Here is a 26818-nt window from a genome sequence, read left to right as displayed (position 1 = left end):
TCAATGCACATGCAGGTGTGAGGAGTGTCCCCCATACGTTTCGCATTCACAATATTCAAAACCTTTTCATAACACGACCTCTTAGCCATTTCGTAAGTGCAAGGCACATGTGAAGGTTTACCATTGCAGAACGTAACATCGTCAATGCAAACGTCGTAGTCAAAACATCAAAAAGCGGGGCGTAAATAGGGTTAATTTTGACTTTAGTCCTATCTGTCAATTTCAAGGGCTGAAACGAAAATACAGCGGAGACTATGTAAAAAGAGGCTCCATTAATTATCTCTAGTCCTAAAGAATTACACGCCAGATCGAACAAGTCCGAACCTCTGTTTGCACACTGACAAGCAAGGCTCCGTTCGAGGCCATGATCGGCTGCGCACGTCCAAAACAAATAGAACCCACCTTCACCTTATTTAACCCTCAGACTTTCTCCTATTTACAATTAAAAGGCGACTTTGCTTGTTGTAAGAGAGATCGGGTGGTCAGAATCGCTGACTGAAGCATGTCATTGATCCCAATTGCGTTGATCGATGCTCATGATATCAATCCCTGGATTGTCTGGTGCAGACTCGATTATTTACTGACCGCCGTCATATAAATGGAATATTGATGAGTGCGGCGTAAAACAACCAGCCAACCACAATTAAACAAAATGTATGAATTTTCTATTTGGTGAGAAAACAATGTTCGAAACATGCTATTTCTTTAGTTGGGTTTATTCGCGTTCCCATCTCATTTTTCTTGGGGGCACGGGGGGCCCAGTCGCTTAAGGCGCCGCGGTTCGCTGTGCAGAGTTGCGTCACTTGGGCACGCCAGAAACCTCTGATTGTGGGTTCGAATCCCGGCTCGCCCCGATTATGTTTCTAGGTTTGTCAGCACCATACCCGTGCTCGTGGGTTTCACCGAAGTGGTAAACGTCTGAGACCTGCATCACTCCGGGTTTCCTCCCACATTAAACTGACACACCGTGATATAACTGGAATACTGTTAAAAGCGGCGTTAAACCCAATTCATTCTCTCACTCATTTTTCTTGGTTGTGAGACTTTTCTTTGTTTAAAATATTCGCTGATCTGTGTATAGAAGGATGAGGCATTCAGATACACTGGTGAAGCTAGCTCTTAACAAATCGAGGGTAGAGCCTTTTTCATTTAGTAAACTAAACATCTAAAAAGTAAAATCAAAGCCCCCACAGCCCCAGATGTATAGGGAATAGGTAAAAAGGGCAGATTGATTTACAACATCCAACCGAAGATCCACCAAGCGTACACATGGGATACTCGTACACAACTAGAAATACTGATTGAAATAAATGTTAATTGTTGCCAATATTGCAGTCAACTGTCCACCTATCACCGAAAATGTAGGTGCGTTTGAACATTATAAATCTAAATCCGGTAATGTAATGTTTCAATGGTTTTGAAATCATTTACTTACATGTACAGCATATACGCTTATTGCAAATGTTAGAAAACGCAAACAACGGTGACCATATTTGTATACTTCTGCTGTACATGTGCATAGTGACGTGAATATTCTTTTATTTAAAGACCCTTGTTAATATGTGCACATTTTCGGCAAGTGATACGTAAATTTCGAATGTTTGTCACAGTGGATTACTTTTCCTTCGTGTAGTGCTTGTTCTTTTCATTGCAAACGTATGAAACGCCGTGACAATTGATGATTTATAAAGATCATTTTAAAAGGTGAAACCAAACTTTTTAAAAAGAGAATAATTCATTTACAGTACATAAACTCTTAGGATCAACAACTTGTCAGATTAAAGAAATATTGCTACTCGTTACCGTATAGTGAACTTTATACAGATGTTTATGCGACCCTTTTAATATTTTAAAGCAATTGCCTGACACCTGAATGTGCTTGATCCCTGCATCTTACAAATTGCATGATGTGGATTCATGAATGTTTCTTTCCACAGACCGATCTGCGTCAGAACCTGGCTCTACAACGGACCAGCTCAACAAGTTTACATTCACAGCACCTGCGAGTATAACAAAGGGAAACAACCATCGCATCAATGTCCTCCAAGTTACAAAGATGCTACAGGCGTAAGCATGTTTCAGAATTGACCTTTATACAATTTGGTGACGTCGAGTGTTAAAGTTAGTGTAGACACATTTAAAAGTAAATTAAACCTTGATTCATAACGAGAAACAACGTGTATTCATCACTGTGCGTGATGTCTTAAAACCCATTGATCTTATGAAATCCCATCAGTAAAATGATCAAATAAAAGCAACAAAACCCTTTCCTCTAAAAGCAGAGTCAATTATACGAGTCCGGCTATATCATGAGCATGTGTTTATGGATCACTATCAAATAGACATGTAGATGGCTTGTCCAAGTGTGAGTGAGTTTTTAGCAATATTCCAGCAATGTCTTGGCGGGGGACATCAGACATGGATTTCACACGTTGTACCCATGTAGGGAATCGAACCTGGTCCTTTAACGCTTTAACCACTAGGCAACCCCACCACCCCTCCATGAGTGACTGAAATGTTGTCTGATAAAATTCCCCATTTTGGCTTGTACTATATGGTCCCGTGTGTGTGTTCAGGCGAATATTTGACTTGCTTAGGCATATGTTTGTGAAGCATGCCACCATTGGAGCAGGATAAAGTCACCTTTTTATTTCCACTGTTTCTATTTGATAGTGATTCATCTACATACTAGTATGCATATGATGTAGTTGGAATCTTACTTTTATCATATTTTTAGCAGAATGATACTTTTAGCAGAATCACACTTTTATCAGAATCATATTTTTAGCGGAATGAAACTTTTAGCAGAATCACACTTTTATCAGAATCGCACTTTTATCAGAATCATACTTTTAGCTGAATCATACTTTTAGCAGGTTCACACTTTAAGCAGAATAATACCTTTAGCAGAATCATACTTTTAGCAGAATCATACTTTTAGCAGATTTCTTGTGATTATGGCAAGGGTTTTCTCACTTTTATTGTAATTATTCAATGGCAATAGTTATATGACTACCTTTTCATGATCAATTGCTTCTTCTGCCTCCTTGCATCATATGGGATTAAAGCCTTGTTGCTATCTGTTTAAACAGTGCTATTATGCCAATTTCCCTTGACGTATCAGTGGAACCGCAAATATGTTTCAGAATGAGGTCACTGTCACATATATATATATCCAAAAGATAGACAGATGTTGAGTGAGTATGCAATATTTAGCATGAGTAGTGCGTAACCTTTTTACATATGTATAATGTAATAAATGAAGAAAGTCGGCATGACATTTCATCATGATTTTTGTTTCAAAGCCTTGTGTATAGATATAAAGTTGAATTGAGTGAGTAAGGTTTGACGCCGCTTTTAGCAATATTCCAACACTATCACGGTGTGGGGCACTAGAAATGGACAAATTGTATCCGTGTGGGGAATCGGCCTGACGAACGGACGCTTTAACCACTTGGTCACCGCCCTAAAGTGGGATTGAACATAAATACTAGTGTAGTTAGTGTGATATAACTCGACATAATCAATCTAGTTCATGTCTATATTCACGGCGAGGGTTGCGCAAACCCAAACAGAATGTAATATGTAAGCGTATCTGTTCATGTTTTAAATTACGCAATGTTTTTCATGGTACACCGACTTGTGTACTGTTCTGTTTTAATTTGTTTTTTCTTCATGCTAATAACGTATGTTTGTGTGTATCAGTGGCCTTCGTAACAATTCGTAAGAGGTTTTGCTACGACGACTGTCGCTTTGCATTACTTCAATGTTTCATCGTGGTGTAGGTGTGAAAATGCTCCTGCTAAGAAAAAAAGTTTATGTATGGCAGTTTATATCATCATTCGCTGCATGCCATTGAACTGGCGGATCATTAGGTACGTGCCATAAAACTGGGATATCATTAGGTACGTGCCATGAAACTGGCATATCATTAGCTAAGTGCAATGAAACTGGGATTTCATAAGGTACGTGCCATGACACTGACGTATCATTAGGTACGTGCCATGAAACTAGCATATCATTAGCTACGTGCAATGAAACCGGGATTTCATAAGGTACGTGCCATGACACTGACGTATCATAAAGTACGTGTCATGAAACTGACGTATCATTAGGTACGTGCCATGAAACTGATGTATCATTAGGTAAGTGCCATGAAACTGACGTATTATTAGGTACGTGCCATGAAACTTGGATATCATTAGGTACGTGCCACGAAACTGGCGTAGCATCAGGTACGTGCCATGAAACTGACGTATCATTAGGTAGGTGCCATGAAACTGGCGTATCATTAGGAACGTGCCATAAAACTGACGTGTCGATCATGAAGGTACGTGCCTTAAAACTGGCGTTTCATTTCGAACGTGCCATGAAATTGGCGCAGCATCAGGTATGTGCCATGAAACTGGCATATCATTAGATACGTACTATGAAACTGGCGTATCATTAGGTACGTGCGACGAAAGTAACGTATCATTAGGTTCGTGCCATGAAACTGGCCTAGCATCAGGTACATGCCATGAAACTGGTGTATCATTAGGTACGTGCCATGAAACTTGTGTATCATTAGGAACGTGCACTGAAACTGATGTATCATTAGGTACGTGCCATGAAACTGACGTTTCATTAGGTACGTGCCATGAAACTGACGTATTATTAGGTACGTGCCATGAAACTGCGATATCATTAGGTACGTGCCATGAAACTGTCGTAGCATCAGGTACGTGCCATAAAACTGACGTTTCATTAGGTACGTGCCATGAAACTGGCGTATCATTAGGAACATGACATGAAAATGACGTGTCGATCATTAGGGTACGTGCCATGAAACCGGGATATCATTAGGTACGTGCCATGAAACTGACGTTTCATTAGGTACGTGCCATGATACTGACGTATTATTAGGTACGTGCAATGAAACTTGGATATCATTAGGTATGTGCCATGAAACTGACTTATCATTAGGTACGTGCCATGAAAGTGGCGTATCATTAGGAACATGCCATGAAACTGACGTGTCGATCATTAGGGTACGTGCCATGAAACTGGCGTATCATTAGTCATGTGCCTTGAAACTGGCGTTTCATTTGGAATGTGCCATGAAACTGGCGTAGGATCAGGTACGTGCCATGAAACTGGCGTATTATGCGTCATGTGCCATGAAAATGGCGTTTGATTAGGAACGGGCCATGAAACTGGCGTATCATTAGGAACGTGCCATGAAACTGACGTATCATTATGTACGTGCCATGAAACTGGCGTATTATGAGTCATGTGCCATTAAACTGGCGTTTGATTAGGAACGTGCCATGAAACTGGCGTAGCATCAGGTACGTGCCATGAAACGGGGATATCATTAGGTACATGCCATGAAACTGGCGTATCATTAGGAACGTGCCATGAAACTGACGTATCATTAGGAACATGCCATGAAACTGGCGTATTATTAGGTACGTTCCATGAAACTGAGATATCATAAGCTACGTGCCCTGAAACATGGAACTTATTCGTATCATTAGCTACGTGCCAGGAATCTCGCGTATCATTAGCTACGTGCTATCAAGGTAAGGGATCATAAGCTACGTGCCATCAAGTTCAGATATCATTAGGTACATGCCATCAAGTTTAGATATCATTAGCTACGTGCTATCAAGTTAAGGGATCTGAGCTACGTGCCATCAAGTTCAGATATCATTGGGTACGTGCCATCAAGTTTAGATATCATTAGCTACGTGCTATCAAGTTAAGGGATCATTAGCTACGTGCCATCAAGTTGAGATATCATTGGGTACGTGCCATCAAGATTAGATATCATTAGCTACGTGCTATCAAGTTAAGGGATCATTAGCTACGTGCCATCAAGTTCAGATATCATTAGCTACGTGCTATCAAGTTGTCATATCATTAGTTACGTGCTATCAAGTTGAGGTGTCATTAGCTACGCGCTATCAAGTTGAGATGTCATTAGCTACGTGCAATCAAGTTGAGATATCATAAGTTACGTGCTATCAAGTTGAAATATCATTAGCTACGTGCTATCAAATTTAGATATTATTAGCTACGTGCCATCAAGTTTAGATATTAGCTACGTACTATCAAGTTGAGATATCATTAGCTACGTGCTATCAAATTGATATATTATTAGCTACGTGCTATCAAGTTGAGATATAAGCTACGTACTATCAAGTTGAGATATCATTAGCTACGTGCCATCAAGTTGAGATATCATTAGCTGTGTGTTATCAAGGTGAGATATCATTAGGTACGTGCTATCAAGTTGAGATGTCATTAGCTACGTGCCATCAAGTTGAGATATCATAAGTTACGTGCTATCAAATTGAGATATCATTAGCTACGTGCTATCAAGTTGAGATATTAGCTACGTACTATCAAGTTGAGATATCATTAGCTAGGTGCCATCAAGTTGAGATATCATTAGCTACGTGTTATCAAGGTGAGATATCATTAGGTACGTGCTATCAAGTTGAAATATCATTAGCTACGTGTTATCAAGTTGAGGTATTATTAGCAACGTGTTATCAAGGTGAGGTATAATTACCTACGTACTATCAAGTTGAGATATCATTAGCTACGTGCTATCAAGTTGAGGTATTATTAGCTACGTGTTATCAAAGTGAGGTATCATTAGCTATGTGCTATCAAGTTGAGATATCATTAGCTATGTGCTGTAAAGTTGAGATACATGTATCATTGGGTACTTGCTGTAAAGTTGAGATATCATTAGCTACGTGCCATCAAGTTGATATATCATTAGCTACGTGTAATCAAGTAGAGATATCATTAGCTACGTGCTACCAAGTTGAGATATCATTAGTTACGTCCTATCAAGTTGAGATACGATTTGTTTTGACGTCTGCCGGGATCCGCGGACTGACGTGATTGTGACTCCAAAATTGTTCATAATTGTTATCCTTGGAGTGTCAGAACAGTAGTGATACCCGTACTTGTGGATTTAACAAAGATTGTACACGCCTATATGTATCAGTATTTTGCTCTCCACTGTGGACTATCCTTAAGCTGTTCAATGCAGCCTTATGCCCAAATAGTTCGTGGAAATGAATGGTTACATGGTATACTATTGCAGAGCGAAAGTACCACAGGAGTCCGTGCCCTTGGTGTTGAAGAAAGGTTTCGGTCCAAAGCTCGAGTGCGATTCCAGCCTTGTTAAACCGTGTAAAACCTCCTCCCCCTACCGGACAGCTGATGGTTCCTGCAACAACCTCGAGCATACGACCTGGGGCAAGGCATTCATTCCAATGAGGCGATGGCTGGATCCTGCTTATGATGACTGTAAATGTGTTCACATCACAATTTATTTCGAATATAAATTGGGGTAAAGGTGGCTCAGTCGTCTAAGGCACCGTAATTCTATGCGCGAAGGTGTGTCCATTTTGCGTGCCAGAAAACTAATATCGTGAGTTTGAAACCCATTATCGCCACAATAAACTCTCTAGGTTTGTCAGCACCATAACCAGATTTCATAAAAGTGGTATTCGTGTAGGACCTGCATCAATTTAATAAGAGGGGATTTAAAAGACATGATTTCACCCAGCAGGGTATGCATAATACCACGTTTGATCTAGCAGGATAATGATTTGGGATGTCACGGTCTTTGTTATCTCTTCATTCGGTTCTTTATATAAGTTTCATTAATCTGGAATCTGTTTTAGATATATCTTCCCCACGAGAAAAAGCCACCCTAGGGTCGTCCTCAAAGTTACCCAGTGCCCGCCGGGTCAGCACGTCTGTCCACCCCCCGTCAACAGACGCTGACCGCCACGTCTCCTACACCCACATGTTGATGCAGTGGGGTCAGTTCCTGGATCACGACATCACCAGCACGCCCACACAGCAACTGTCTGGAGGTAACAGAAAAAGCTTCTTGGAAATTATTTTCCGACATGTTTGTTATCTTCATTTCCGAAAGATACGCCATACACGTCCTTATTCACTGAGCAATTGCTTAAAATAGTTTTTAAAAGATATTTAGATATATCTTTTCATTCCTGCATGTTTCTAAATATATGAGGCAAATGAGGTAATTTTAAAACCTGCATATAATTATGACCACAAAAACAAGGCAACTAAAGTAGAACATGTTTCAGCTGAACGTGTGTCCGGGTAGGAATATGAAACAAATATTGATTTCTGAATCACAAAATTCTTGATGAGGAATATAACTTTTATCACGGCAGTTAAAATACAGATTGCCATCAGTCTTGGAAATCTGTTTGATTTGTTTAATGTTGATTTTGTGGATGGCTCTGTACTGCTGGACGGTACAGAAATTATGTCAACCATGCGAAGTTACATATCAAATCGGCACAGGCTGTTTCACACAGGAAGGCACTCTGTACGACCAGTGCATCGGGTCCATCCTTGGATGAAGTCTATTGGCCTGAAAAGTGAAACAGAAGGCTTTCTGTTTGCCTCTCGGGACCAGTAACTTCCCACTCGAAACCGTCAATGTGTGATTTTGCATCAAAACGTAAATATGAAATGTAGACATGATGGTGTAGCTCGATCACTTTATTACCGTCTTCGCCATGCTTGTGGTTTTGAGACAGAGGTCCATCAATGGTACGACCAACAATATGAAGAGGGCGTCATGGAAAATGTTAAATACGAAATTCTTTAGAATAGGACTGTATCCAGGCCTTTTTGATGAATCGAAGGAAATAATTCATATTATTGAATTCTATGTCCCTTCTGAGACTAATGTAATTGACAAGATTCAGGAAAACCATGGCAACTTTGCGGACCTCGCTTTCGAAATGTCACTCTTGCATCCCAAGTACCACTTTGTCGGACTCGCCGTAGGTTTGGTACCTCCCAATCTGTTGACTGATACTGAGAGAGTACCCGGGTGTGCTGCCAGGAATACAGCCCTTCTGACAATCTTGGTTATGCAGAAGGCTGCAGTGATGGGGAGTCGTCACATTCTCCCAAAAGTTCTAGGTCGGTTTGACAAGGCACCGCTTCCTGTGAGAAGTCCCATTTGCTGTCTGGGCTGCGAGTGGAGGGGGCAAGGACCCTGAGCTGATGATGAGCCTAACCAGCCTGACTGTGCGAGGATCACCCAAACCCTCTTTGCTGCATTTTTTATTACATAATAATAAAGACCGGACTAACCATATAAATTGTCAATGCAAGAGAATAACCAGCCTTGATTTTTGCTAAAACAGATTCCATTTGGTTCACGGACAAAATAGCTGTGGAAATTATATGAAAGGACCAGGCGGCACAGAAGACATCTCTGCTTGAAGCATAGTCTATTGTGTTGTTCCAACATTATCATAAGCGTGTGTAATAAACAAAATAATAAATCGTTGCAGGTCCGTATGGCGGTTCTTCTGTTGGATGCTGCGGTTTTGGTATTCATAGAGGAAAACGAGGGGCATTTGCAAAACCATTTCGACCACTACTACGGACATTTCCAGTTCTATTTCCCATCAGGTGGGCAAATTACATCTATATCTTCATTAATAAGTTGTCCTTGTTTGCATTACATATTATATTGTAGGCCTTCTTGATCAACGATATTTGTTTTATTAGATCACTGTTCAAACATAAAATCCCAATCCCAACGATATCGACAAGGACGCTTAACATTATGTTTTTACTTGCTGTTTAATTTTGTTCAAAACAAACGTGCTCGAGATCGCGATGCTCTTCCCTTAGCAGGTTAACACTGAATTCTTTTAATTTTGTTCAACGTGGGCTTGTATTTAAACAATACTTTCAATGTAATAATGTTAAATTAAGCATTGGAGAACTTTCCTCTTTATTGGTTCTTTTATCAGCGAAATACAAGTCGACCAAGCCATCACATTAGTTAGAATTATAATACTTAACATGCAGTGGGAAAGTTTTAATGCTAACTTAACTGACATTTGCTGTACATTCGAGCCGAATTATAGCCTTTATGTGGTTTAACTACGCTCGCCCACACTGATCTTGTGTTACACAGAGGCAATCCATATTTGGTTCTTTTCAGGCCGCAGTGTTTTCCCATCGATATTCCACAACCCGATCGCCACTTCAATACAACCTGCATGAACTTCGTGCGCTCGGTTCAAGTAGCGAACGAACATTGCCAAGCAGGTAATATGACACACATCGTTATTTTGTAAGTCATAACGTTAAATAAATCGTGGTAACAGTATTGCTTTGGAGATTAGTGGTGTAGTCGTCTAAGCCAACACACAGTCCTCGTAGCCTTATTATTGTGCCGCATGAGACAACTTGCGCGTGCCCCGTGTGGTGGAGTAACACATATTCGATGTTCCAATGACAAGATATACTTGTTCCAATGACAAGATATGCTTGTTCCAGCTCCCGTGGAACAGCTGAACCAGATCACAGCCTACATAGACGCCTCACAGGTGTACGGGTCGTCACAGGGGGAACAGAACAAGCTACGGACATTTGTTGACGGTAGGAGAACATAGGAACGGTCAATTCAGGAGGAGGACTAATTAATGTGGTCCAATTCCCGTAAAATAGCCTCATTAATTACATTTTCCCATATGAAGCTTTCGTTGATGATATGATTTTCGTCTTTATCGTAAATAATGCAAACTGCAAACAGAAAAAAACAAACCTTTGCCGATTTAAATAATTCACAAATATCAAAGAAGGAATAATTCCGGGTTGGATTGGGATTTTCGGATCATGAATATTGTCATCGGCTCATATAATCTGTTGTTGACATATAGTCACGCTTCCAGCTTCTTCATGAACGGTTGATAAGGTAACTTTCATTATTTGATGGAATACAATAAAGTGACGTCATTTGAACAATCAAACCAATGGAACAATAGGGCGTGGACGTACCAGTAATCATGAAGCACAAGTGATAATTTACAGTGAGACCTATTTGAAACAGTTTTAGTAAACGTCAACGCCAGAGTATATTCAGTCTCGATTTATCAGACGTAAAAGATTTCATTGGGCGTAGAAAGTGTAAATTATATGAACGGATCACCGAAAGGCAGTGATGACACCAGGTGTTCGTGCAAGGGGTACCCATTCTCTACATGCTGCAATAGGAAATCTTTCGTGGTTAGATTGAAATAGGAAATGAACAAACCTTTGTTTTGGTAAAACAATCACAGTGAATCTATTTGTAATCAATCCAGTCTTTCAAGAAGTTGTTGATATAATTACATTGTACCTCGTTTCAGGTCAGCTGAAGATGAGATGTGCTCACTTGCCAAACGATTCACAGTCTAGTTGTAACACACCACGCAGCCCTAGCTACTGTTTCCTAGCAGGTAGGAAGAGCGCGTAGCATCTTCAATAACCTTTATGAATTTTTTGGGCGCTTTACGTTTATAGAATCTCTCAGGCGATGATGCAAATCCGCATAGTAGGCACCGGTAATCGTCTTTTGACTTTCTAAGTAATCAAGAAGGATCACACCCTTTGCACCCAAGAATACAGTGGCTATACCTTTCTGCACTGATCTTGAAGACTTGAATTTCTTTGGTGCCAGAGATGTGGAATAGTGCCATTCCATGGATTGACCTTTTGACTCGGGATCATAGTGGTAGACCCATGTTTCATCACCCGTGACTAATCTCTTTTTCAATTTGATGAAATCCTCCTCAATTAGCTCTATATTTTCTCTGTCAGTCAATGTCAGTTCTATTTTTTTTTAAGATCAGAATTTGGAAACCGGCACAAAATGAGCAGATATCTTATTCATCTGAAATGTTCATGAAAAATAGTTTCAATGGATCCATGGCTTAGACCTGTGTCTTCCTCAAGTTGAGCAATGATAATACATCTGTCCGACAATATGTGTATTTTCTATCACCTTGATTGAACCTTCAAGTTGAGGGACGTCTAGACCTTGGGTCATCAGCCAGCCTTAAACATAGCTGCCAAATGTTTAACTGTAGAATAGCTAGGTCAATTATCCCGTACACTTGTGACATGCGGTCATGAATTTCTGGGGGAGTATTTCTCTTAAATACTTGATGACTGCTCGGTACACGTTCCTTTCACGTCCAACTGTCTGTCACTAATAAACAAACGGCCTCAAACATTTGACTTGTTCACTTTGTTATGGCCCAATGTTGTAAGTTAGTCAGGCTTAGAACGTTTTGACCATCCCTCGTATTTACGTCTTTGGTTTGGCGAAACACTGGCCCAAAGATGGGATGCGACAATCGATGAGACGGGTGTTGTTTTGAGCAAATTACTTGGCCGAGTAGATTAAAACTTGGAAAGACTAGAAAATGAAGACCAGATGGAAAATATCGAAAGAACATGCTTGAGAGTGTCTGTTTTAACACAATGAAAATGAAAACTATACTTTGATATGGGCTAGTTGACTCTTCAGCCCCGGCACCACGAGATGCGCAGGGCCAAAATATCACATGACAGAAAAGTACTTCTACATTTTTGCTGTCATCCACAGTTTACATCCTATATTCATAATGATGCCATTAACTACTCTGTGATGCTCTATTCTCATTAATCAAATATAACACCCATTGTTCTCAAAGTTTAGCTCATTATCTTAGACCATTATGTTATGTATACTTTCATTCAGTGGTAGAGCGTTTTGAAACATTTAATCTTAATGTTAATTATAACCATTCCTATTATTAGGGCAAGAAACATGTATGGTTGTGTGTGTGAAGAATATAAGGCATTTTGGGCTTGTCAAGTGCAGTTTAAACTTAAAGTGAAAAGATAATTTTAATGAACTTTGTTTTTCCTCTATGCAAATGACTCGAAAAAAGCCGCGTCATCTCTCGTTTCAGGTCAAATTTCAAAGATTTGGGGCATTAAGAAACCATTATTATTGATTTTTTTAAGGTGATCATCGAGTGAATGAAAACCCAACTCTTCAGAGCATGCACACCATCTTCACGAGAGAACACAACCGCATAGCTAAAAAACTTAAAGCCCTCAACTGCCATTGGAGCGATGAGATCACTTTCCAGGAAGCAAGGAAGATAGTCGGCGCTATCATACAGGTATGAATATTCTATTTTTCTAGATTTACCAGTTTTTTTCAAGCCGGCATCTACATATTCATTAACTGTAACTTATATCAAATATCAAGATGACCCAGGGGTTCGAAGCCCACGTTCGCTCCGAAAGTGTGTTTTTTTAAGCAATATCGACAGAGAAAGGAAATGCACATTTACTAAATAAATTGTCTGTCTGTCTGAAATGCACATATGAATGTTAATAATCGTGTTATATGTATCTACTGCAAATGAATGAAAATATAATATACTCGGGATTTCAGAAAATCACGTATGACGAATACTTGCCTATTATCATGGGAGAAGAAGCCATGACCAAGTATGGCTTGCCAATTGGATCTGGGAGCACTTACGCCCATGTCTATAGCACAACGAAAGACGCCAGCATCAGGAACGCCTTCGCTACGGCGGCTTTCAGAATGGGACACTCCATGATCCACAGCCACTTAGCTAGCTACAACTCTTCATATAGTTATCTCGGCCAGGACCAACTAAGCAAAATCTACGGCAACACGAATCTCATTCTGAACGTCTACAACAGGGAGGTGGGTCATTATTGTAGAGGGTTGGTTAAGGACCGTGTCCAGAATGCAGAACACAAACTGACGCAGGAGGTCACGGACAAGCTGTTTGCTGACAGTAACGGCAATAGTCTGGACCTGGCAGCTCTCAACATCCAGAGAGGAAGAGACCACGGGCTACCGTCTTACACCAAGTGGAGGAAGTACTGTAACGTTCCAGCAGCTACATCCATCGACGGCCTGAACTCCACGACACACACAACAACTACAGCAAACCTTTTGAAGAAAGTTTATAAGTGAGTACGGTCCATTTTCAGAAGAAAATACTTCTATTGCATCAAGTTATATAGTTAAATTACTAGAGAATTAAATATACGGGTCACTTACACTCTAGACAACGAAGACCGCCGGACTTTCTCGAATGGTGACGGAAGCCGTATAATTATAGCGAGTGCGCGGTCACTAGATCGTGACAAGACTGTTTTTTCGACAAGTTGTGACAAGTACAACAGAGATAGCAAGTGTTCTTTCTGTACACGTTTTCATCCACTGAGCCAAAACACCTGAATCACAGCGATCCATACTGAAATGTCTCTTTCCAGACACATCAACGACATTGACCTGTTTCCTGGGGCTCTTTCTGAGAAGCCTGTTCCAGGAGGACTTCTGGGACCGACATTCACCTGTCTCCTGGGGAAGCAGTTCCAGGCCCTGAAGGAAGGAGACCGATTCTGGTTTGAAGAGAACAACGCATATGTGAAATTTACTCCAAGTGAGTGAACATTAAAACAACCATGTATTTTGAAAACACACGTTTCTAATTGGTCAATCAGAGAATTCAAATGACACTAAACTACCCCTGGTTGAAACAACTTGTTTGGTGCCTTCATCACCTCAGTAGCAAATATATATAGGAAGACACCTTTTTCGCAATCTTTGGTTGTTAGCAATTTTGAAATAATGTACAATTGTAGTTTACAAATTGCAGTCAAATTCCCGATGGACCATAAATTACATCGTTTTTATAAAGATATTGACATAATGGAATCGAATAGTTTTCCTATCATTAGAAATTAACAAATTGTTATTCCAGAGGAATACTGTAGAAACATTTGCAATGTGAAAACAAATGTAATAAGGTGTTGTGAAAAGAATTTGTTTCGGGTACCATTTCAAAGAATGAAAATTGTTGTCTTGAAGCAGTGACTGAAAAACTATCCCGCTCAGGAAACTCAAAAACTCATTAATTAATGTCACGCTAGAGCCCTAGTTTATAATTCAAAGTATCATGGTTTTAATGTTTATCAATTAGAGGATAAACGCACTGTGTTTATATTTTAGAGTTGGGTAACCTGTAAGCACATTTAATTAAATTTGGAACCGAATGCGGAGCATGAGTTTTCAAATGTTTTATTTAACACTGTTCAATCTTTGCTCATCAAAACAATTTAGGGAACACTGATATTTTGTAGCACTGTTCATTCGATTCCTTTTAAATTTGGTAAATGGCCTCCTGACCAGCACTCATTTTTGGGAAATTTTTGTTCTAATCTCCTCCTCAGCTGCCGTAAAAATGGAGATCGTGCATTTGCTCACTTATTCTCATGGAGCATGAGCCACAAGGAATTTTTCTGCGAAATTAGGGTTGATAAAGGCAGCTTGCTATGAAACTGCATCAGTGTGTTCAACATGCCACAACGTCGACACCTCATGATTGAAGAACAAGCCAGAGCTATTGGGTGGCTAAATGGGAATGTTTCACAGTGGGAAGCTGCTCAAAGGTGAAATGTTAGTCCATCCGTCATTTGCAGATTACGTCAGCGATTCCAACAAACACAGACAGTACGTGATAGACCAAGGTCAGGACGCCCTCGTGTGATAACAGGAAGAGAAGACCGGTACGTCGATGTTGAATCATTGAGGAGGAGAACAGTCACAGGAAACCATCTTCGAAGGCAACTGAGGGCTGCTACAGGAACAACTGTCAGTTACCAAACCATAAGAAACCGTATGAGGGAAAGAAACTTCAGGCCCCGACGTCAAGCCGTTAGACCGCTTCTTCTTCCGCGTCACAGAGCAGCCAGAGACGCATGGGCACGGCAACACCGACAGTGGACGAGACAACAGTGGTCAGCAGTTCTTTTTTTCTGACGAATCTCGGTTCTCACTGAAGCATAATGACGGTCGTGTTCTCGTCTACAGATGGCGTAGGGAACTTTTTGCTGACGTCAACGTCCATGAGCACAATCGTTTTGGTGGTGGTAGTGTCATGGTGTTGGCCGCCTTCTCATTTCATCACAGAACCCATCTGTACGTCATCAACGGGAATTTGAATGCTGTTCGCTACAGGGATGAGATTCTGAGACCAATGGTGATTCCTTGTCTTCATTGAATAGGCCCACAGGCGGTTTTCCAGGATGACAATGCTAGACCTCATCTTGCACGCATGGTCACTGACTTTCTGGGACAAAACAATGTTACTCGCATGGAATGGCCAGCATATTCTCCTGATATGGCACCTATTGGACACGTATGGGATCTGTTAACGAGTCGTGTTAGGGAGAATCACCCTCTACCTCAAGATCTGCGCCAGCTTGCTCAATGGCCGAGTTTTGAGTGGCATGCTATCCCACAGAACACACAACAGACATTAGTGACATCCATGAGGCGTCGTTGTGTTGCATGTGTGGCTGCTAGGGGCGGACACACTCGTTACTAACTTTCTCTCATGGCCTGGATTTCCAATGTTGACCCCAGTGACATTATTGACATTAACACTTGTTCACGTTATGAAATGTAGTGGATTGTTCATGATTCTTTCTCACTGAATACTAGGTCATTATTGAATTTACTACACGTCTTCGTCTTCTGTTCCTTTTTGATTTTAAGTGCAAACATATCAGTGTTCCCTAACTTCTTTTGAGTAGTATACATATAACCTAGTTCTAAATTGAAAACCCAGCACCTTTATCTCCATTCTACCAGGACACAATTAAATGATTCTTCTTTCATGTCAGCCAATACAGCGAATACAAAGCGACATGGGTTATCGATGTATATGTTGGAAAACACTGATAATACCCTTTAAACAAATCATGGCTATTCAACATTATGGCTTTTACATCAGTATGCTGTACTCGCATATATGTCAGGCATAGAAAGTGTTTAGCTCAACGTCTTCGTGATCCATCATGAATTGGGCACCCCTCGAGAAGAGTAAGGAAGCCTTGCATCGTTCAGTTCTAAACCGGACGTCACTCCGCGGTCGTCAAATCATCAGAGGAGGTTATTGTGATTTGCTCAGTCATTGAGAATTGAATAAAATTCATGGTAATGATATGATTATTGTAATAACTTGAAGTCTTTCTTTCTAGTTATGATTTCTTTATTCTTTCCTGTTTTGCATTCTTTCTTTTCTTTACATTCTTTTCTTTTCCTTTTAGATAAATGTCTTTCTTTTCTTAACTAGAATCTAGTGTTATTTTCAGATTGACTGAAATACAAATAAATAAACAATAATTACTATTATGATCAAATGATGCATTAATGCAAATAATTATAATGACATTATAAATGAATTAACCTAATAAAATTGACTACCTTTTAGTGACACGAAATATATACTATGCAAAATGTAAACAAACGCTGAAAAACACTTTATGACTAAATAACTGCTCTAAAACATTTATACACATGTAGATAATGATAAAATGATATATATGACAAAATTTGGCAAACTCACCATTGTTTTCAGACTCTATTATCTTTAAAACCTTTTCTCATTTCTTTCATTCTCTCATGCATGCTGAATGCTTTTAGGGCCACATGGAAAATAATACATGATACTAAGCAGTTATGCCCCTTGGCATATTATGATGAGTAAACATAAATTTGAATGGAGAAGAAATGAAATATGAATTAATACTTGCCAAAAACGAAATGTGATTTATATTTTAATACTTTGATAACAAGCAAAAGGAAATATGATTCTGAACTTTGAAAATAATAACTTAACAATTTTGACACTTACAATTATTATCAGACCAGCTGAATGAGATCCGGAAAGCCAGTCTGTCCAGGGTCGTGTGTGACAATACGGACACCTACATGATCCAGAAGAACGCTTTCATCAAGGGATCTCCGTAAGTAGCATTCAACACTTTGTTTTATATTGTTATGACTATTTTCTTATCATTTCAATGTGTATGATCTCCTGAAATAATAACACCTAAACCCCTTATTCATCCACACTCATGATCAAAGCATTTTAAGAATTTCATCATTATAGGCAGAAACTTTCCATAAGCATCATATATCTCTGCTGAAAGAAGTTCATTGTCCGATTCCGTCTGTAGGCATTTGTTTATGATTCCCTATCAAAAAGAGACGATGCCGGTGTTAAAAAGGACGAGCTTAAAAGCTTTAACCTAGTTTCTTAATGAAAATCGACACATTTCATATAATCATAAGACATCTCTGCTAAAGGCTGAGGCCATTATACGAGTCCTTAGACATGTATATCATGTGCACTGTTAATGCATGACTGTCAATAACTTATGACACAAGGTGTTCGCGAAAAGGTGTGCGTATCCTGCCCCACCGTTGGTACCACCACAAACAAACGCTAGGGCGAGCCAACCGTTCACATAAAACACGGAAACTTCTGGTACAAGTCAGTATGGGAAATGCCACCTGACATCGTTTTGGTCACTGATGCGTCAAATTTGGAAATTACCTTCCATAATAATGTTTGAGAACGTTACAAAGTCATTGATTGCTGTCATACTGGTCACACAACTTGTTCCAGGTTCTCGTGCGGTTCTCTGGATGAAATTAACCTCAAGCACTGGAATGAGCCAAGGACAGGCACCTGGAACACCTGGACGCCCTGGGTAGGATCCAGCGCCGGCAGATATAGTAGGAGTCGCTCATGCAAGACGTGTGACTGCACTGGTCAGAGCTATCAGAGTTATCAGAGTAATCAATGTCTCATTGGCATCTGGTGTTGGCCGAAACATCGAATAGATTGCGACACTGCTGATGATGGTCATGCTGGTATGGGTCCTGGTGTTGGAATGGACGACAAATAATTTTAAGCTCTTAGTTATATAATATAGTTAACGAGTATCACATGTTACTTCGTTGTCCATTACCTGTTGACAAACAATTTGTCACTTTATACTTTGATCATAATGAGTACTGTATAATCTTTGAAAATATACCCATTAATCATAGCTGATATCAGGGTAGTCATACGAAATCACTATCCATGTCCACATTTCGTCCCACAAACCTGATCTCTGCACTTTCCTTTCTGTAACACTATTATATATATATATATATATATATATATATATATATATATATATATATATGTCCACATTATACAAGATGGAAATAATATTCATGGCCATTTGCCTCCTCAGAGTTATGAATATAAAATGCTTGACAGAAGAGTTGTGTCATTGTATATTATAAACATATAATATTCGGTTGGTTCCCTGTCATATGAGTCCCGTGAAGATCTGGGGGTAGAATAGGTCTTCAGCAACCCATGCTTGCCGTAAAAGGAGACTATGCTTGTCGTAAGAGGCGACGAATGGGATCGGAAGGCCAGGCTTGGTTGATGCATGTCATTGATCCCAATTGCGTGGGTCAGTGCTCATGATATTAATCACTGGATTGTCTGGTCCAGACTTGATTAATTACAGACCGTCGTCATATAGCTGAAATATTGCTGAGTACGGCGTTAAACAACAAACAAACCAACCAACCCTGTCATATGATGCTGAGTGAGTAACTGAGTTTGGTTTAACGTTGCTTTGAACAGGATTTCGGTTGTATCACGGCGTGTCACCTTAATGTCAAATATAAAGTTTCACCATATTTCGTGTTTACCCATGTCACGGTCTAGTGCTGCTCTGTTCCCCGGCTTTATTTCCGGCTCCTCTCGGTAAAGTCCGGCAGTCGTTATGAGTCCGATCATTTTGTGTTAGATAATTAATTAATTTGTTTTAGCCGCTCTCCTTTTAATGCTGTATTACTGCTGAATGGCTAAATTGCTGGTATATTTGTACTGATGTAATTAATTTGAGCAGGTTGGGTATATCTGTCTGCCATTAGTACAATTAGTAGTTATTTAATAAACCTGTGAACCTATTACCACTTTTTCTTTATCGCTTTATTCTTATTTCATGACACCCCTGATCATTGATGCACATCTCCGTGACTTAAAGATATGCTTATAGTAAACGACGCTTACAACTGTGATGTAGCCAACAAGCAGGGCTATAATGTTGACTAACTAAGGACTAAATTGTATCCTGCAGCTAAGAGACGCAACTGTACATGTCCTCAACATTTTGAAAAGCTTTACGTCTCTACCATGTCTGTATGGCTGTAATGTCTCTATCGTGCAGAAAAAGTGTACGATGTTACCATCCTTGCTGATTACTGTAACCCGTAACTATCGTTGCTATGTCACTGTAACCCGTAACTATCGTTGCTGTGTTACTGTAACCCGTAACTATCGTTGCTGTGTTACTGTAACCTGTAACTATCGTTGTTGTGTTACTGTATCCCATAACTATCATTGCTGTATTACTGTAACCCGTAACTATCGTTGTTGTATTACTGTAACCCGTAACTATCGTTGTTGTGTTACTGTAACCCGTAACTATCGTTGTAGTATTACTGTAACCCGTAACTATCGTTGCTGTATAACTGTAACCCGTAACTATCGTTGCTATGTTACTGTAACCCGTAACTATCGTTGCTGTATTACTGTAACCCGTAACTATCGTTGCTGTGTAACTGTAACCCGTAACTATCGTTGCTGTGTTACTGTAACCCGTAACTATCGTTGCTGTGTAACTGTAACCCGTAACTATCGTTGTTGTATTACTGTAACCCGTAACTATCGTTGCTGTATTACTGTAACCCGTAACTATCGTTGCTGTGTTACTGTAACCCGTAACTATCGTTGCTATGTTACTGTAACCCGTAACTATCGTTGCTGTATTACTGTAACCCGTAACTATCGTTGCTGTATAACTGTAACCCGTAACTATCGTTGCTATGTTACTGTAACCCGTAACTATCGTTGCTGTATTACTGTAACCCGTAACTATCGTTGCTGTGTAACTGTAACCCGTAACTATCGTTGCTGTATTACTGTAACTCGTAACTATCGTTGCTGTGTAACTGTAACCCGTAACTATCGTTGCTGTGTTACTGTAACTCGTAACTATCGTTGCTGTGTTACTGTATCCCGTAACTATCGTTGCTGTGTTACTGTAACCCGTAACTATCGTTGCTGTATTACTGTAACCCGTAACTATCGTTGCTGTGTTACTGTAACCCGTAACTATCGTTGCTGTGTTACTGTAACCCGTAACTATCGTTGCTGTGTTACTGTAACCCGTAACTATCGTTGTTGTATTACTGTAACCCGTAACTATCGTTGTTGTATTACTGTAACCCGTAACTATCGTTGCTGTATTACTGTAACCCGTAACTATCGTTGCTGTATAACTGTAACCCGTAACTATCGTTGCTATGTTACTGTAACCCGTAACTATCGTTGCTGTATTACTGTAACCCGTAACTATCGTTGCTGTGTAACTGTAACCCGTAACTATCGTTGCTGTGTTACTGTAACCCGTAACTATCGTTGCTGTGTAACTGTAACCCGTAACTATCGTTGCTGTATTACTGTAACGCGTAACTATCGTTGCTGTGTTACTGTAACCCGTAACTATCGTTGCTGTATTACTGTAACCCGTAACTATCGTTGCTGTGTTACTGTAACCCGTAACTATCGTTGCTGTGTTACTGTAACCCGTAACTATCGTTGTTGTGTTACTGTATCCCGTAACTATCATTGCTGTATTACTGTAACCCGTAACTATCGTTGCTGTATTACTGTAACCCGTAACTATCGTTGTTGTATTACTGTAAACCGTAACTATCGTTGTTGTGTTACTGTAACCCGTAACTATCGTTGTAGTATTACTGTAACCCGTAACTATCGTTGCTGTATAACTGTAACCCGTAACTATCGTTGCTATGTTACTGTAACCCGTAACTATCGTTGCTGTATTACTGTAACCCGTAACTATCGTTGCTGTGTAACTGTAACCCGTAACTATCGTTGCTGTATTACTGTAACTCGTAACTATCGTTGCTGTGTAACTGTAACCCGTAACTATCGTTGCTGTGTTACTGTAACTCGTAACTATCGTTGCTGTGTTACTGTATCCCGTAACTATCGTTGCTGTGTTACTGTAACCCGTAACTATCGTTGCTGTATTACTGTAACCCGTAACTATCGTTGCTGTGTTACTGTAACCCGTAACTATCGTTGCTGTGTTACTGTAACCCGTAACTATCGTTGCTGTGTTACTGTAACCCGTAACTATCGTTGTTGTATTACTGTAACCCGTAACTATCGTTGTTGTATTACTGTAACCCGTAACTATCGTTGCTGTATTACTGTAACCCGTAACTATCGTTGCTGTATAACTGTAACCCGTAACTATCGTTGCTATGTTACTGTAACCCGTAACTATCGTTGCTGTTTTACTGTAACCCGTAACTATCGTTGCTGTATTACTGTAACCCGTAACTATCGTTGCTGTGTAACTGTAACCCGTAACTATCGTTGCTGTGTTACTGTAACCCGTAACTATCGTTGCTGTGTAACTGTAACCCATAACTATCGTTGCTGTATTACTGTAACGCGTAACTATCGTTGCTGTGTTACTGTAACCCGTAACTATCGTTGCTGTATTACTGTAACCCGTAACTATCGTTGCTGTGTTACTGTAACCCGTAACTATCGTTGCTGTATTACTGTAACCCGTAACTATCGTTGCTGTGTTACTGTAACCCGTAACTATCGTTGCTGTGTTACTGTAACCCGTAACTATCGTTGCTGTGTTACTGTAACCCGTAACTATCGTTGTTGTATTACTGTAACCCGTAACTATCGTTGTTGTATTACTGTAACCCGTAACTATCGTTGTAGTATTACTGTAACCCGTAACTATCGTTGCTGTATAACTGTAACCCGTAACTATCGTTGCTATGTTACTGTAACCCGTAACTATCGTTGCTGTATTACTGTAACCCGTAACTATCGTTGCTGTGTAACTGTAACCCGTAACTATCGTTGCTGTGTTACTGTAACCCGTAACTATCGTTGCTGTGTAACTGTAACCCGTAACTATCGTTGCTGTATTACTGTAACCCGTAACTATCGTTGTTGTATTACTGTAAACCGTAACTATCGTTGTTGTGTTACTGTAACCCGTAACTATCGTTGTAGTATTACTGTAACCCGTAACTATCGTTGCTGTATAACTGTAACCCGTAACTATCGTTGCTATGTTACTGTAACCCGTAACTATCGTTGCTGTATTACTGTAACCCGTAACTATCGTTGCTGTGTAACTGTAACCCGTAACTATCGTTGCTGTATTACTGTAACTCGTAACTATCGTTGCTGTGTAACTGTAACCCGTAACTATCGTTGCTGTCTTACTGTAACTCGTAACTATCGTTGCTGTGTTACTGTATCCCGTAACTATCGTTGCTGTGTTACTGTAACCCGTAACTATCGTTGCTGTATTACTGTAACCCGTAACTATCGTTGCTGTGTTACTGTAACCCGTAACTATCGTTGCTGTGTTACTGTAACCCGTAACTATCGTTGCTGTGTTACTGTAACCCGTAACTATCGTTGTTGTATTACTGTAACCCGTAACTATCGTTGTTGTATTACTGTAACCCGTAACTATCGTTGCTGTATTACTGTAACCCGTAACTATCGTTGCTGTATAACTGTAACCCGTAACTATCGTTGCTATGTTACTGTAACCCGTAACTATCGTTGCTGTATTACTGTAACCCGTAACTATCGTTGCTGTGTAACTGTAACCCGTAACTATCGTTGCTGTGTTACTGTAACCCGTAACTATCGTTGCTGTGTAACTGTAACCCGTAACTATCGTTGCTGTATTACTGTAACGCGTAAGTATCGTTGCTGTGTTACTGTAACCCGTAACTATCGTTGCTGTATTACTGTAACCCGTAACTATCGTTGCTGTGTTACTGTAACCCGTAACTATCGTTGCTGTATTACTGTAACCCGTAACTATCGTTGCTGTGTTACTGTAACCCGTAACTATCGTTGCTGTGTTACTGTAACCCGTAACTATCGTTGCTGTGTTACTGTAACCCGTAACTATCGTTGTTGTATTACTGTAACCCGTAACTATCGTTGTTGTATTACTGTAACCCGTAACTATCGTTGTAGTATTACTGTAACCCGTAACTATCGTTGCTGTATAACTGTAACCCGTAACTATCGTTGCTATGTTACTGTAACCCGTAACTATCGTTGCTGTATTACTGTAACCCGTAACTATCGTTGCTGTGTAATTGTAACCCGTAACTATCGTTGCTGTGTTACTGTAACCCGTAACTATCGTTGCTGTGTAACTGTAACCCGTAACTATCGTTGCTGTATTACTGTAACGCGTAACTATCGTTGCTGTGTTACTGTAACCCGTAACTATCGTTGCTGTATTACTGTAACCCGTAACTATCGTTGCTGTGTTACTGTAACCCGTAACTATCGTTGCTGTGTTACTGTAACCCGTAACTATCGTTGTTGTGTAACTGTATCCCGTAACTATCATTGCTGTATTACTGTAACCCGTAACTATCGTTGCTGTATTACTGTAACCCGTAACTATCGTTGTTGTATTACTGTAAACCGTAACTATCGTTGTTGTGTTACTGTAACCCGTAACTATCGTTGTAGTATTACTGTAACCCGTAACTATCGTTGCTGTATAACTGTAACCCGTAACTATCGTTGCTATGTTACTGTAACCCGTAACTATCGTTGCTGTATTACTGTAACCCGTAACTATCGTTGCTGTGTAACTGTAACCCGTAACTATCGTTGCTGTATTACTGTAACTCGTAACTATCGTTGCTGTGTAACTGTAACCCGTAACTATCGTTGCTGTGTTACTGTAACTCGTAACTATCGTTGCTGTGTTACTGTAACCCGTAACTATCGTTGCTGTGTTACTGTAACCCGTAACTATCGTTGCTGTATTACTGTAACCCGTAACTATCGTTGCTGTGTTACTGTAACCCGTAACTATCGTTGCTGTGTTACTGTAACCCGTAACTATCGTTGCTGTGTTACTGTAACCCGTAACTATCGTTGTTGTATTACTGTAACCCGTAACTATCGTTGTTGTATTACTGTAACCCGTAACTATCGTTGCTGTATTACTGTAACCCGTAACTATCGTTGCTGTATAACTGTAACCCGTAACTATCGTTGCTATGTTACTGTAACCCGTAACTATCGTTGCTGTATTACTGTAACCCGTAACTATCGTTGCTGTGTAACTGTAACCCGTAACTATCGTTGCTGTGTTACTGTAACCCGTAACTATCGTTGCTGTGTAACTGTAACCCGTAACTATCGTTGCTGTATTACTGTAACGCCTAACTATCGTTGCTGTGTTACTGTAACCCGTAACTATCGTTGCTGTATTACTGTAACCCGTAACTATCGTTGCTGTGTTACTGTAACCCGTAACTATCGTTGCTGTGTTACTGTAACCCGTAACTATCGTTGTTCTGTTACTGTATCCCGTAACTATCATTGCTGTATTACTGTAACCCGTAACTATCGTTGCTGTATTACTCTAACCCGTAACTATCGTTGTTGTATTACTGTAAACCGTAACTATCGATGTTGTGTTACTGTAACCCGTAACTATCGTTGTAGTATTACTGTAACCCGTAACTATCGTTGCTGTATAACTGTAACCCGTAACTATCGTTGCTATAGTATGTTACTGTAACCCGTAACTATCTTTGCTGTATTACTGTAACCCGTAACTATCGTTGCTGTGTAACTGTAACCCGTAACTATCGTTGCTGTGTTACTGTAACCCGTAACTATGGTTGCTGTGTAACTGTAACCCGTAACTATCGTTGCTGTATTACTGTAACGCGTAACTATCGTTGCTGTGTTACTGTAACCCGTAACTATCGTTGCTGTATTACTGTAACCCGTAACTATCGTTGCTGTGTTACTGAAACCCGTAACTATCGTTGTTGTATTACTGTAACCCGTAACTATCGTTGCTGTCTAACTGTAACCCGTAACTATCGTTGCTATGTTACTGTAACCCGTAACTATCGTTGCTGTATTACTGTAACCCGTAACTATCGTTGCTGTGTAACTGTAACCCGTAACTATCGTTGCTGTGTTACTGTAACCCGTAACTATCGTTGCTGTGTAACTGTAACCCGTAACTATCGTTGCTGTGTTACTGTAACCCGTAACTATCGTTGCTGTATTACTATAACGCGTAACTATCGTTGCTGTATTACTGTAACCTGTAACTATCGTTGCTGTATTACTGTAACCCGTAACTATCGTTGCTGTGTTACTGTAACCCGTAACTATCGTTGCTGTATTACTGTAACCCGTAACTATCGTTGTTGTGTTACTGTATCCCGTAACTACCATTGCTGTATTACTGTAACCCGTAACTATCGTTGCTGTATTACTGTAACCCGTAACTATCGTTGTTGTATTACTGTAACCCGTAACTATCGTTGTTGTGTTACTGTAACCCGTAACTATCGTTGTAGTATTACTGTAACCCGTAACTATCGTTGCTGTATAACTGTAACCCGTAACTATCGTTGCTATGTTACTGTAACCCGTAACTATCGTTGCTGTATTACTGTAACCCGTAACTATCGTTGCTGTGTAACTGTAACCCGTAACTATCGTTGCTGTGTTACTGTAACCCGTAACTATCGTTGCTGTGTAACTGTAACCCGTAACTATCGTTGCTGTATTACTGTAACCCGTAACTATCGTTGCTGTGTTACTGTAACCCGTAACTATCGTTGCTGTATTACTGTAACCCGTAACTATCGTTGCTGTGTTACTGAAACCCGTAACTATCGTTGTTGTATTACTGTAACCCGTAACTATCGTTGGTGTATAACTGTAACCCGTAACTATCGTTGCTCTGTTACTGTAACCCGTAACTATCGTTGCTGTATTACTGTAACCCGTAACTATCGTTGCTGTGTAACTGTAACCCGTAACTATCGTTGCTGTATTACTGTAACTCGTAACTATCGTTGCTGTGTAACGGTACCCGTAACTCTCGTTGCTGTGTTACTGTAACTCGTAACTATCGTTGCTGTGTTACT

General features: G+C 40.1%; 2 protein-coding genes across 2 annotated transcripts in view; both read left to right on the top strand.

Annotated features, from left to right (window-relative positions):
- The window catches only part of LOC139452392 (salivary peroxidase/catechol oxidase-like), a 163198-nt gene that overhangs the window by 4960 nt on the left and 131420 nt on the right, over nt 1-26818 (top strand). The gene's annotated exons all lie outside the window — the stretch shown is intronic.
- On the top strand, nt 1311-18639 carry LOC139452890 (salivary peroxidase/catechol oxidase-like). The gene is made up of 13 exons (XM_071234526.1): nt 1311-1365; nt 1938-2067; nt 7106-7311; nt 7692-7886; nt 9357-9477; nt 10019-10125; nt 10357-10458; nt 11208-11297; nt 12853-13013; nt 13292-13845; nt 14152-14321; nt 17592-17691; nt 18357-18639. Exons 1-13 carry the CDS (start codon nt 1311-1313, stop codon nt 18637-18639), a joined length of 2274 nt encoding a protein of 757 aa, XP_071090627.1.

Source organism: Haliotis cracherodii, unplaced genomic scaffold (assembly GCF_022045235.1).
Source record: "Haliotis cracherodii isolate W230 unplaced genomic scaffold, xgHalCrac1.p SCAF_9, whole genome shotgun sequence".
NCBI classification, from domain to species: Eukaryota; Metazoa; Mollusca; class Gastropoda; order Lepetellida; family Haliotidae; genus Haliotis; species Haliotis cracherodii.
The sequence above is the reverse complement of the archived record's forward strand: the minus strand, read 5'-3'. Positions and strand labels throughout refer to the sequence as shown.